The 13,181-nt window shown below is 39.9% G+C and overlaps 1 protein-coding gene across 1 annotated transcript; it reads left to right on the forward strand.

Annotated features, from left to right (window-relative positions):
- Positions 1-5,897: 5,897 nt before the first annotated feature.
- Positions 5,898-7,794, forward strand: CER1 (cerberus 1, DAN family BMP antagonist). The gene is made up of 2 exons (XM_032776108.1): positions 5,898-6,428; positions 7,501-7,794. The coding sequence occupies exons 1-2, from the start codon at positions 5,898-5,900 to the stop codon at positions 7,792-7,794; spliced, it is 825 nt and encodes a 274-aa protein (XP_032631999.1).
- Positions 7,795-13,181: the final 5,387 nt, after the last annotated feature.

Genomic DNA, 13,181 nt, shown 5'->3' on the forward strand with positions numbered 1-13,181 from the left:
TTTAGTGCCTTTTAGCACTAGCTGATGATGAGAACCAGTGATACCTTGTAAAGAAATTTTCTCAAAACTGGGTTTGTGCTGAAATGCAGAAGGTTTATTTTTCCCAGGGCCGCCCGTGGATGTGGAGCAAAGTGGGGCAATTTGCACCAAGTCCCGCAGGGGCCCCCACGAGAATTGTATAGTATACTAGTATAGTATTGTATAGTATTGCAGTTTTTTTATGGAAGGGGCCCCTGAAATTGCTTTGCCCCAGGCCTCCTGAATCCTCTGGGCGGCCCTGGTTAGGGTTCCTATGGGTAGGCCTCCTGCCCTAGGGTTAGGGATCCTAACGATTGGGCACTTGGAGCTTGGGTTTGGGTTCCTATGGGTTGGGCATTTGAAACTAGGGTTAGGGTTCCTATGAGTAGGGCACTTTGAATTAGAGTTAGGGTTCCTATGGGTGGTGTTTCCCACCCTATGCTTAGGGTTCCTAAGGGTAGGGAACTTGGAGCTAGGATTACGGTTCCTATGGGTAGAGCACTTGGAGTTAGAGTTAGGATCCCTATGGATAGGGCTTCCAGCCCTAGGGTTAGAGATCCTAACGGTTGGGCACTTCGAGCTTGGGTTAGGGTTCCTATGGGTAGGGCACTTGAAGCTAAGGATAGGGTTCCTATGGATAGGGCTTCCCGCCTAGGATTAGGTTTCCTATGGGTAGGGTTTCCTGCCCTATGGTTAGGGTTCCTTAGGGCAGGGAACTTGGAGCCAGGTTTATGGTTCCTATGGTTATTGCACTTGGAGCTAAAGTTAGAGTTCCTATGAGTAGAGCTTCCCAACCTAGAATTAGGGTTGCTAGGGGTGGGGCACTTTGAGGTAGGGTTAGGGTTCCTATGGGTAGGGCTTCCCGCCCTAGGGGTAGGTTTCCTAAGGGTAGGGCACTTGGAGCTAGGGTTAGGGTTCCTATGGGTAGTGCTTCCCACCCTAGGGTTAGGGTTTCTACGGGTAGGGCACTTGGAGCTAGGGTTAGGGTTCCTATGGTTTGGGGTCTTAGAGCTAGGGTTAGGGCTCCTATGGGTAGGGCTTCCCATCCTGGATTAAGGGTTCCTACGGGTCAGGCATTTGGAGCTAGGGTTAGGGTTCCTATGGGTATGTCATCCTGCCCTAGGGTTGGGGTTCCTATGGGTAGGGTACTTGGAGCTAGGGTTAGGGTTCCTATGGGTAGGGCTCTTGGAGCTAGGGATAGAGTTCCTATGGATAGGGCCTCCTCCCACCCTAGGGTTAGGGTTCCTAAGGGTAGGGCACTTGGAGCTAGGGTTAGCGTTCCTATGGGTAGGGCTTCCTGCCCTAGGGTTAGGGTTCCTAAGAGTAGGGCACTTGGAGCTAGGGTTAGAGTTCCGATGAGTAGGGCACTTGGAGCTAGGGTTAGGGTTTCTAAGGGTAGGGCTTCCCGCCCTTGGGTTAGGGTTCCTAAGGATAGGGCACTTGGAGCTTGGGTTAGGGTTCCTATAGGTAGGGCTTCCTGCCCTATGGTTAGGTTTCCTAATGGTGGGGCACTTGGAACTAGGATTAGGGTTCCTGTGGTGAAGGCTTCCCGCCCTAGTCATGTACATTTGCATGCTGCATAGCCTCTTAAAGTGATAGTAGGACTCAAATAGCTGCAATACCAGGGTGATGCTACTTTTTACTATTTTCATTCTTTACATCAGAAATGTTTAATGAGAAAATTGACTTCATAGGTTTTATTTCATAAAAATATTTATTCCAAACATCTTCAGACTTCTTTCCTAATTATTTTTGTCATCCCTGCCCCCTTCTTTCCTCTTTTATTTTTTAGGATTCTCTACTTAAAAATTGTGTTCTGTCCTTGGGCTTCTTATTTCATTCTGAAACGAATATTTCTGTGTAGATTTGCCCATGTTATTGGGTTTTTTTACTATATGGTAAGGCTAAAGGACCAACACATTTAACACTGCAATTTTATTGTACATGAAGGGCAACCTTTTCAAACTTAGGATCTAAATTTTGGTGTCAGCTTGGAATGCTGGTTTTATTCCTGTTGGGATGAGCCTATAGAGAAAAAAACATTATAAAGATGTGGATGAAATTCTGCATTACAAATTAGCACAAAATTTTAAGAACCTCACTGCAATGGAAATAGGTGATGTATATAAATTGTAAAGATGTAAAAGCCATCATCTTTTTTGTCTTGTTATATCACTCACAGGCCTATTGGGTTAGTTATTGTAACTGTGCTATGAAAGGTGTGTATATGACTCTTTCTGCCTTTTAAAAACTCAATAAACTAAATAAAAAGAGGGTTTTATTTGGAATGTATAATAACTGGGGAAGGTACTGTAAAGTAGTAATTAATTAGTTCTGAGGTCTTTAAATGGGTTCTTTAAAAGTTTTCTCTGGATAGAAGTTTAAAGGGTTGTTCATAATTTATACTATAATGACTCTATTTAGCTCAACAAAGGAAAATAATTCCACCATTGCCTACGAATTATTTTTAGGCATCAATTGGCATTGTAACTAATTACTCAGTTTATGTCCATGATGACTGAACAATCTGAAGCAAATGAATAATGATGCTTTGCATTTTCAAAGTGCTTGTCACCTGTAGATCTCTGTGCTTTAAAAGATTAGAAAGCATTAATGGTGACTAGTTCAAGTGAAAGCGGTGCACTCAAAAAAAATGCTCCTATGGGGGGAAAGTCTGTTTGAATCTGAGCTCGGTATTTAGCCCACAAAATTTAACATCCAAAATGGAGCAAAAATACTACCCAAATACTGAAGCAGAAAAAATATAATTGTGTATATATATTGCTACACTGCATTTTGTAGGAATGTGACAGTTGCTTTTCTGGGTTATAATGACAGTCTCCCTAGTCCAATATCCATTGCAGATAGTTATTTTTTGTCTCAAGAAATGGATTTGTAAATATTTTGTATTATTACCAAAGATTCTATTCCGAGTTTGCTGGGGAAAGTTATCTGACCTTGTGCAGGGAGGATCCGGAGGAAATAAGGGCTGAGTATAGATCCCTGTATTATACTTACAGAGAGGCAGCATGATCCAGTGGCTAGGGCACTGGCCTGGAACTCAGGTAACCTGGGTGTTTTCCCCAGCTCTGCCACTAACCTCTAGGTGCTACTGAACTATAAATAATTGTAATAAAAATGACATAATGCACAGCGTGTATGCAATACTTTGTTTTTGCTCATGTGTACCTTCTTTGCTGACAGTCTTTCTGTTGACTTCAGGGGAGCCGGATCAGGACACACACATATGCAAGCACTCTCTCTCTCTCACTCTCCTGCAAATTTGCATGTGAGTGTCTTTAGGCAATGGGACTATGCATTTGTATAGAATTGTGTTTTCAAGATCATGGCCAAAATTTGAAATTTTAAATCTGTTTTAGGGCTATTCCAGCTTAAACAAAGCAAGTGAAAAATGGCTTTGCTGGTGAAAACTCCTTTTTGTCTCCTGTTTCAATACCAGGTGTGTTGGCCAAGATACAAATAAATCTGTCTATTATCAGTCCAGTCCTGTAGCTAAATTAATAATCTTAAAATATAATTGACTTTTTTAATGTCAGAAAATGTGTTAAATAATTTATAATGGTTATTATTCAACTTGCACTAGATAGGAGAAATTTTAGTACATTATATCAGTTAAAGTTATTAGACACTAAAAATAGGAAATTAGATTTAAGACCTTATGTTGAGGGTATGTCTTTACTGAACAGTTAACTTAAGTTTTCTACACTTGAGTTACCCATCTAGAGTTAGTCCAGCTCAAGTAAGAGTAGCTGCATTGTGATTTAGCATGTGAGCTGCCATGGCCACACTGTCTCATCACCATTAGTGTGTGGCACTAAGACTTCTGGAGGCATATCTTATGGTGGTTTGTGGTTTAAGCTGAAGCCTATATACCCTGATGGGCTGGCCAACTCAAGTTGGAATCACCACCATGCCTGAGTTACAAGTTTTTGTGTGTGATGGGACACAAGTTTAGAGCAACACTTGAATTATAATTCAGGTTAACCTTATGGTGAAGACAAGGTCTAAATCTCAAATAGCTTTGCACTAGTGATGTTGTAATGCCCAGGCATAGCAACAATAAATGTTGCAAGTCAGTGTCTCACAAGAACTTTGCAGGCAATAGGTTTAGTCCAATTAGAGGGCAATAAACTAAGCTCTCTGAGGTGAAAGACAAATAATGACATTCATTTATCATAGATCAACTAAGTCTTTAACACTAATCTTCAGATTGGCAGCACCTTGATTTAAGTCAGTCTAACAGCTTATTGATATTCAAGTGGAATTAAGGATGTGTAGACACTAAATACTGGTACTAAAATGGCAAATATTGGTATTCATCTTCAAAAATAATAGGTGTTATAGTTTGAGGAAGATTTTCTGTTATATTGGTCTAACCTGGGATCTATAGGTGCACAATTTAAACTAAAACCTGCATGGTTTTAATCTCTCTCTTGTCTTTTGGCAACTCTTTCATGCAAGCTTCAAAAGTGAGAAAAAAATTGTCCTTGACAGATATTTCCAACATACCTATAGATTAGAAACATCTTGATTAAGAATGCTGTTAGCACAATTTATTATTTATGTAGCACCATGTAGCTAGCAGCAGCAGTGGTTTCTTAAACTGGGGCTATCTGAATATTGTTTATAATCCAATCTAATGTATAAATTGTTAGAGGCAAGTCAGTTTTGAGATGGAACAGTTAAAAGGCATATATGACATAAGCCCAGAACAGCATTCTTGGGAGTTGGTGGTACCATACTTTCTGCTTTGTTAATCAAAAATTATCCAGATTCATATGGCTTAATTGCCAATGGGAATTTTGCCAGATTTTGGACTATGTGCTGAAGGACTAGGCTGTATGGGAATTGCATGTCACATCTTTGAACAGCTATTCTGAATGTGGATGTGTGAATGTGTATGAACAGATATATTGTATCATATTGCTATTTAATGAATTAATTGTTAATACAGTTTTATTAAAAGTATGTCCATTTTATTCATGTTCAAACATATTATTTCTCCCTTACACAGGAGAGACAGGGTGATATGGTGGAAAATTAACAAGGTGCTGTTCTTATCCATGCCAGTGATTCACTATTTGAGCTTCAAAAAGTCTCAGAGGGCCAAATCTCCAGAAGTGTGCACTAAATTCAGGTGCCTCCATTTTTGATTGCCCAGCTTCAGATATGTGGGGCCTGATTTTCCATAGATTCTGAGAAGCTGAAATCTAATTCAAGTCAGAAAATTAAGTCCTAGATAGGGCACTTTAATATCCAAGGCACCCAAAATTAATTGATAGAGCTGAAAACATGAAGCATCTAAATTAGGGATCTCTTTTGAAAATGTGTGCCGGTATCTCTATGTAAGTCTACAAATCTATCTTCATGTTTTGAAATTGTTTTATCACCCTTGCTTTCTCTGATGTTTCATCACAATAGGACATCCCTTTTTGATTCTGCTGTGATGGTATGTGGGATTATATGAAAAAATATAAAGGACATGTTGAATGAGCTAATAAACATTCAGGAACTTTTCCACATTTCCAGACTACAGCTAAACAACTTATCCAAACATTTTTTTCCAACTAATCACCCCCCTGAGGAACCAGGTTTTAGATAGGAACTTCTAATACACACATCCAGGAGTAAAAGATGGGTTGAATTAACAGAAATTCTCTTATCATAATTATAATCTACAGTAAATGAGTTTCACTGGTTACCCTGGGTCCTCCCCTTTGTGCTCCTACCCCCACCTCGCACAGCATCCACAGAATGACTTTAGTTCCTTTATAAAGCTAGCAGACTACACGCTGCTTCCTTCGCTCACTTGAAACTGCAGGACTTTGAAATTAAAAGTTCACACAAGTAAGATTAGTATGTTTCTGCTGCTGCTTCCTCTGCTTGTGATCTCAGGTCTTGGAGGAACAGGACAAGGCGGAGAGCTGCAAAGGAACAAGAGGAGAATTCAGCACCTTTTCTACCAAGATAAAGATTTGCTTGAAAGAGAGGGCCCTGGCAAGTTGCTGGTGCAAGATCCCATAGACAATGAAGAAATCCTAGAAGAACCAAGTTTATTTGTAGCAACCCCAAAGCTGGCAACAGAGAGCAGGAAGCAAGGAGAAAAAAAATCATCCAGATTTATCCTTCCATATGTAGAGTTTGATGTGCACCGAGATCTGGGAAGCTGGACTGCACCAAAAGAGACCTCTCATTCTGAAAGCATGAGGCACTTCCTACCTTCAGACTCAGTCAACAAGAAGGAAGCTGAGCCCCCCTACAGGAAAGATGCTAAAAAATTCTGGGACCATTTCATGTTTAAAAAAAATTCAGCTTCTGAGGAGGTTGTTCTGCCAATCAAGACCAATGAGATGTACCAGGAGACCTGCAGGACGCTGCCTTTTTCCCAGGTAAAAACAGGTCTCAGGCAAGAGACTCATTAGCAGTATTTGCTCCCATCATTCTGCCTTCACAAGCTTCACTCTCTTGTGTCATCTGTAATCCCTGACAAAGGAAATACAGGTCAATTCCACTTGCTAGCAGCAAGACCACTTCATAGACATCCAATAGTACTGAAAAAATCTTTTGCTTTAGTTCAACAAGTCACATTGTTGAATACAGGTCTGGGAACCAATGTAATCAATATACAATGAGCAGGAGGGGTTATTTTTTATCTGTAATCAAACACAAACCATATTTCCTGGTTTAGCCTGTACAGCAGAAAGAACAGTAAGTTTATTTATACAATCAGTCTCAGTGAGTTATTCAGGGGTTTGTTTGTGGTTTTATGGCTGAACTCAAATTCTTGACCTGTTCTACTAAAAATGAGGAGTAAAGTCTTTCTATACTAGAAGATTGTATCACTTTAACTATACTGGTATTATTAAAACATTAACCTCTCCCTAGTGTGGACAAAGTTATGCCAGTATAAAAGTGGTTATATCAGGTTAGTTGATTCAAGTCTGGGATGTGGAATAGCTATCCTGGTATAAGGCATCTTTATACTCGTATAATTGCTTCCACACTAGGGCTTATAACTATGTTGGTTACAGTCAACCAACTGGTCCTAGTCAAAGAAGTTATAACTTCCAGCATAGACCAGGCCTTAATATTACAGACACAACTTAAATTTGGTAGTCATTTTTCAAACATAAAGGCCCTTTGAACCAAATATGATACACATAAATGTCAAGTTATATATTATAGTAACCCTGTCCAAGTAAGTGGGCAATATCTAGCTAACAACTTTAGTTCTTTTGCTACTTAAAATAATTTGTAAATGGCGTGAATTCTACAGTAACTAACAGTAAGAGAAGAAACTTATATATTAGTTGTATAAGCCCAATCTTCCATTATTTTTGTGTCTACATCTTCCAGCAAAGTCCATGGGAGTTTTCAATGTGCAAAGAAAGGAGGATCAGGGCCAACGAGTGTTTACAATGCCAATGCTAGGTAGTAACTGCAACCTGTTTGCCATTTCAGAGTATTGTGCATGAGAACTGTGAAAAGGTGGTGGTGGAGAACAACTTGTGCTTTGGGAAGTGTAGTTCCTTTCACGTCCCTGGCCCAGAAGATCGTCTTTACACCTTTTGTTCCCACTGCTTGCCTACCAAGTTCACCATGAAACGCTTGGAACTGAACTGCACCAAGTCTGTTGCCGTTGTTAAGGTGGTCATGATTGTGGAGGATTGCAAGTGTGAGATTCAGAAGATTAAACATTCTGATATAGGATCCCTACATTCAGACTTGCATTCAAATGTATATGAGCACAATTAACCTGCTCAAAAGCACCTTTAAACTCCATAATCATTAGCATCTGCAAGGACAAAAAACTATGATTTTAGTCAAACACCTTCATCAACCCTGTGAAGATGTAGATTATCTCTTTATATCATGTATAATGTTACCTGAAATGTAGAAGATGTTTCTCTGTGTGAAAGAGAGGGAGGGGGAAGCATGATGTGGAAGTCTAATCTCTTCAAAATGTTTCCTTCTTGCTACGCTGGATCAGTTCCACTGGTGTTAGCGAAGTTGAGATCCCGAGCATATATGAGCCAAAAGCTGTCACCACTGTTTTAAACACCATGTTGATTAGACCTGCTCAGGGTCAGACTTTTCTTTGCAAAAAGAGGTGTGTTTTTTACATTGAGATAGCTAACTCAATGTAATAGTGGAGTAACAGCACAGATAGTTATTACTGTGATGTAGCTAGTCAAGGTCAACCCTCACATGGGGTTAACCTTGACTAGCTGCACTGAGATAAAACTACACTGCCATGTCTCCACTAGCATTTTACACTGAGATGGTGATCTTGAGTTAGCTATCTCAATGTAAAATCACATTTTTTTTTTGCACTGAAGACAAAGCCTAAGTCTAAGCAACAATGCAACTTAAAGTTAGAGCTAGCCTAATTATTTCCATTGTTGTGTTTTTCTTTTTTTCATTGAAGGACTTTTCAACCTAAATAAAAAATATTGCTCAAAATTTTCATTTTGGTCAAAATTGTTTTTTTGATGAACAAAAGTTTCCCTTAAAGAACTGGCATTTTCTGAGCATCTTTATTTAAAATGTTCGCAGCAATTGGTGACCTCATCTATAACAGATATTCCCAGTATTGCTAACACTGATGGAGGTGAGCCACCATTAGCAATGGTGGGAAATCTTTGAGAAATATCCGTAGCATAAACAGGGTTGAAGGAGACATGTGATTCCATTGACTTCTAAAGAGTCAATCCTGATTTACACCAGTGTAAGAGGAGAATCAGGTCCTATATAGTATTACTATTACATGAGAAGAAAGAATGTTTGTTTAACAAATACTACTAACAATGGAGTATTTTAAAATATTAGAAAGTATGAAGCAGTTGCCTAGCTGCCGACATGTTTGCATTGGAGGAGTTTCTGGTGATGCTGAAGACAGCTCAGTCAGGGCCGGCTCCAGGCCACAGCGTGCCAAGTGCATGCTTGGAGCGGCATACCGCGGGGGGCGCTCTGCCGGTTGCTGGGAGGACGGCAAGCGGCTCCGGTGGACCTCCCGCAGGCGTGCCTGCGGAGGGTCCACTGGTCCCGCGGCTCCGATAGACCTCCCACAGGCGTCCCTGTGGAGGGTCCGCTGGTCCCGCAGCTCCAGTGGACGCCTGTGGGAGGTCCACCGGAGTTGCGAGACTGGTGAACGGCAGAGTGCCCCCCCGCAGCGTGCCGCCGTGCTTGGGGCAGCAAAATGGCTAGAGACGGCCCTGAGCTCAATAACTGGGCAGGAGTGAGATAGATTAAATACTCATTTAGAGACTGGTTTTTGCTGCCCTCATTCATGTTCAGTAGTACCTTGAAATGGGACAGTCAACAGAGTAAGGTATGATTCAGATGAATAAGGCTACCAGAATAAACTTTAAATGATCAAAGATGTTTCTTAAAATTGAGTTACCGTACTGTGCAAAATAGATGCTAATGTGACAAGGAGGAATGGAATGTTGCTGTGTGTACTCTATTGTCATCTCTATGGGGGTAATTTACAGGATCTTTCCCTGCAATATGATTATTTGAATACGTTCACTTGCTATTTGAATAAGTGGAAGGGATACCACACTCAATAAAAGGTGACTTGCAAAATGTTATGAATTTGCAGGAACAAAATACAATATTTATGTACGTTGGGATTAATTATTATGCTATTTTTGCAAAGTAAATGAACCTGAAATTTATAACCAACATTTTTGTAAAATAACTTGAATACAATAACTGTGGCTCATTCTGTAAAGCATTTAGGGTCTGATTCTGATCTCACACTGATATCAATCAGAAGTAAAACTATTGAAGTCAGTGGAATGACACCAGTGTAAAACTGTTATGAGCCAAAATCAGGCCCTTAATAAAAACCTTGTAAGTAGGAGGCATATGCCTGAATCACTTTGATTCCCTATGTGTCTCTGTGTTAGCCATCTTTGCTGTTACTGCTGGGAATGTTCCTTACATATCTAGAGCTAACCGACCAACAAGAGAGGTGGCTAGTTTGGGCTTTGTGGATAGCCAATTATCCTTCAGTGATGGAAAGCTGTTATTCCACCAGGATGGGAGAATTGATACCTTGGCCTACATGACTTGATAGCTCTGGGGAAAATCATCTGCAACATACATAATGAACTCCAGTAATTTGAAAATACTTTGACTATATCTTCTGAGTATTATGTTCAATAAAAGGACATTGCCATAGGACCCAATAATCTTTACATGTGATATGGATATTGACTAATTGTGTTTGGTAACTTTCTCCTACTCTTGGTGAAAGGTTTTGCACTCCAGCTGTGTATTCTTGTCTTGCTGAAAATCAGTGAAATAGTTAATCATTAAAGAAGCAAACAAATAATGAGGTGGTAGCTGTCTTGGGATAGGCACCAGGGCAGGAACCACAAGATTGAAGCCTTGTCTATACGGGAGAGGATTTTTTGGTATAACCTAAGGTGTTAATTTAAACTGATAGTTACACAGGTATAACCCTCTATGGACACAGTTACTCTGATATGAATGACTTTTTTCATTTTCATTTATGTTGCTTGTGAAGGGGTTCAAGCAAAACCAAAAAGCCACTCTTACACCACAAAGGGACTGTCTGTCCCGGGGACTATAGCAATATACTATGCCTGTATAACTAGTAAAACTATCCCATGTCTACCAGACCTGATTCTAGTCCTGGTTCACTCAGCACCCATGGCTCTTAGCCCAACTTCTGGCTTCTTTTCTCCTTCCTGCTGCTTCTTGCAGCCCTGGCTCGCCAGGCAGCCAGCCGTTCCTCTAGCTGCTTTCCAGAACCCTAGTCTTCATCCAATTTCCAACCCTTCCTGACTCCCTTGGGAGCACCAGGCAGTCTGTTCCTGTATTATTCCTAGACCTTCTGATCAGACCCCCTGCTGCTGCCTTGCCAACAGCTCACTTTTGGATGATGGGAGTTGGAAATCAGAAGTAATTCAGCCAATTACCACTCTGTACTAGTGAGTTCATTTGCACACATACTGCAGTGCCATTGTAAATCTTATCTTTAAAAAAAATATATCCTTGGACTACAGCTCTTCTGAATACATATTTACTAAAAATTGTGTTTGAATGACCTCTCAGTTGCTGATCCTGGATCTGAATTGTAGCAATAGTTTGTGCATAATACATTCAGCCTTATAATTAGTGTGCCATTATCCTCCTATATATATGAATCCGTTTTTAAAGAGGCAGCTTACCTAGATCATAATTAAAAAAAGAGTGTCTACCAGATGCAAATCTTAGGTCCTCCCTCTCCTTTTGCACCAGTGACTCTAATGTATAAATGGTGTCAGGCCAACCATAAATGGACTGATTATATGTTATAGTTCTAACTAACAATATATAGACTGATAAAGGTTCATGATCTCTGTAAAAAAGGATTGTTCCTAATAACATTTTATTTTACACTTTACATCTGAGTTATATAATGGTAAGCAACTTTGTCAAGGAGTAAGTTGGGAGAGTGAGCCAGCAATCTGCCATTAAGCCTCTCACCACAAGTGTTTTCTCCAGTGCTTCACTTGTGAGGTTTAGTAGGCACAGGTTATAACAAAAGGAAGAAATGCTTTTTCCATAACATCAAATAGTACTGGGTATATAGGCTTTGTCTCCTCAGAGGACTCCCCTCTGCTTCCCAGGTAGCTGTATTTTATGGTTGTCCACGTTCTCTCTGAGTGCCTGACTATGCCTTCTATCCCCATCCCTGTTTTTCATTACTCCACACACTGTATACATGTGGGAGACCTAAGCAAAGAGTAAACTCCCATTTTTTTGGTAATCAGGGAACACTTCTGCACTCCTTTAACTCACCTTGCAACATTGTAGCTGTGCAACTCTCATTAGTGTTCATTTTAACCCAAGTTAAGGGGAAAAAGTTATTTCCTCAAAATAAACAAAACATCAGTGTTCCCAACTTTATCCCCCACTGTAAGGCAAAATTCTGAGAAAACAGAGTGTGTCATCAAGCCGTTGTCAGTGTTGCTAACTCTCATAATGTTATTGTGAATCTGACAGTAATTGGTATTTTCTCCTAAAGCCCCAGCTCCTGGAGTCTTGTGGATATATGAGAATCTCAGCTTTCATTTTTTAAAAAAGTGTCTAGCCCTCCTGGCTGAAGAAAAATCAATATGTGACTCCAGTGCACCTTAAAGGCTCAAAAACGAGAAGGCATATAAAAAGAATGCCAATTTTTTTCTCTCTAACTCATGATTTTGTGATGCCTGACTCATGATATTTTAATGTAACCTTTGGGTTGGCAATACTGAGGATGTGCACTATACTTGTTGGGCCATAGAGTGAAGTGCCTACAATCCAATCTTGCAAGTTGTCTGTGTCCAGAAGTACCATTGAAGTCAAAGAGTGTTCGGCATGTGGAGGGTTTTCAGGATTGGGTCCTTGGTGTGAATTTGCACCACTTAAAAGTAGGTGCAAAGAGATAATGACAGCTGTAGTAACTGCTAATTAGATTAGTGCTATAGTTTTTTTGGGTGAATGTTTAATTAACCCAGCAGAGGTCAGTTGCATGTAATTAGCACTATATTCTGCAATATCAAGAATGTGTTAATTGGATCAGATTTCAGAGTCTTTAAAAATTCTATATTAGGAGCAAGTTATGCCCAGATGCTAACAGGACTTTGCTCTATGAAAGAGGACAAGTGTACATGGTCATAAAGAGCCCTTAGCAACTTTCATTGAATCATATTTGAAATTTGGAAATATTTTAAAAGTTCTCCATTCTATTTTAATTTGTGACCATTTGAACTGTGGACAACATACCTAAAAATAAATTAATGAGTGGAGGTTCTGGTTATTTTAATTGCCTTTAGGAAAACACTATCTTATATAGAGACTATTTTCTTAATTGAGAATTTAATAATCAAATGCATTAATAACAGTCATGTCAAACACTAGCCTATAATCCTCTTTTCTCACAAAATTATATTGATACCTAAATTCTGCCTCGCCTACTACAAAGCTAATGAAATCTGATGTTGCATGCAGTATTTTGTGCTGGCTTTGTGTTTACTCTTATTCAGGTTCTTTTAACAACACATTGTCATGATAACAAACCATCTACTGATGCAGAACCACTGTCACATCAGCTAACACCGACACCTTTCCAACCTGGCTGCCCG

This window comes from Chelonoidis abingdonii, chromosome 6 (genome assembly GCF_003597395.2).
Source record: "Chelonoidis abingdonii isolate Lonesome George chromosome 6, CheloAbing_2.0, whole genome shotgun sequence".
NCBI classification, from domain to species: domain Eukaryota; kingdom Metazoa; phylum Chordata; order Testudines; family Testudinidae; genus Chelonoidis; species Chelonoidis abingdonii.

Excerpts from the sequence above, each read along its gene's own strand:
- CER1 (XM_032776108.1), top strand. The coding sequence starts at position 5,898 with ATGTTTCTGCTGCTGCTTCCTCTGCTTGTGATCTCAGGTCTTGGAGGA. Across the intron at positions 6,429-7,500 it reads GGACGCTGCCTTTTTCCCAG|AGTATTGTGCATGAGAACTG; the intron begins GTAAAAACAGGT and ends TTGCCATTTCAG.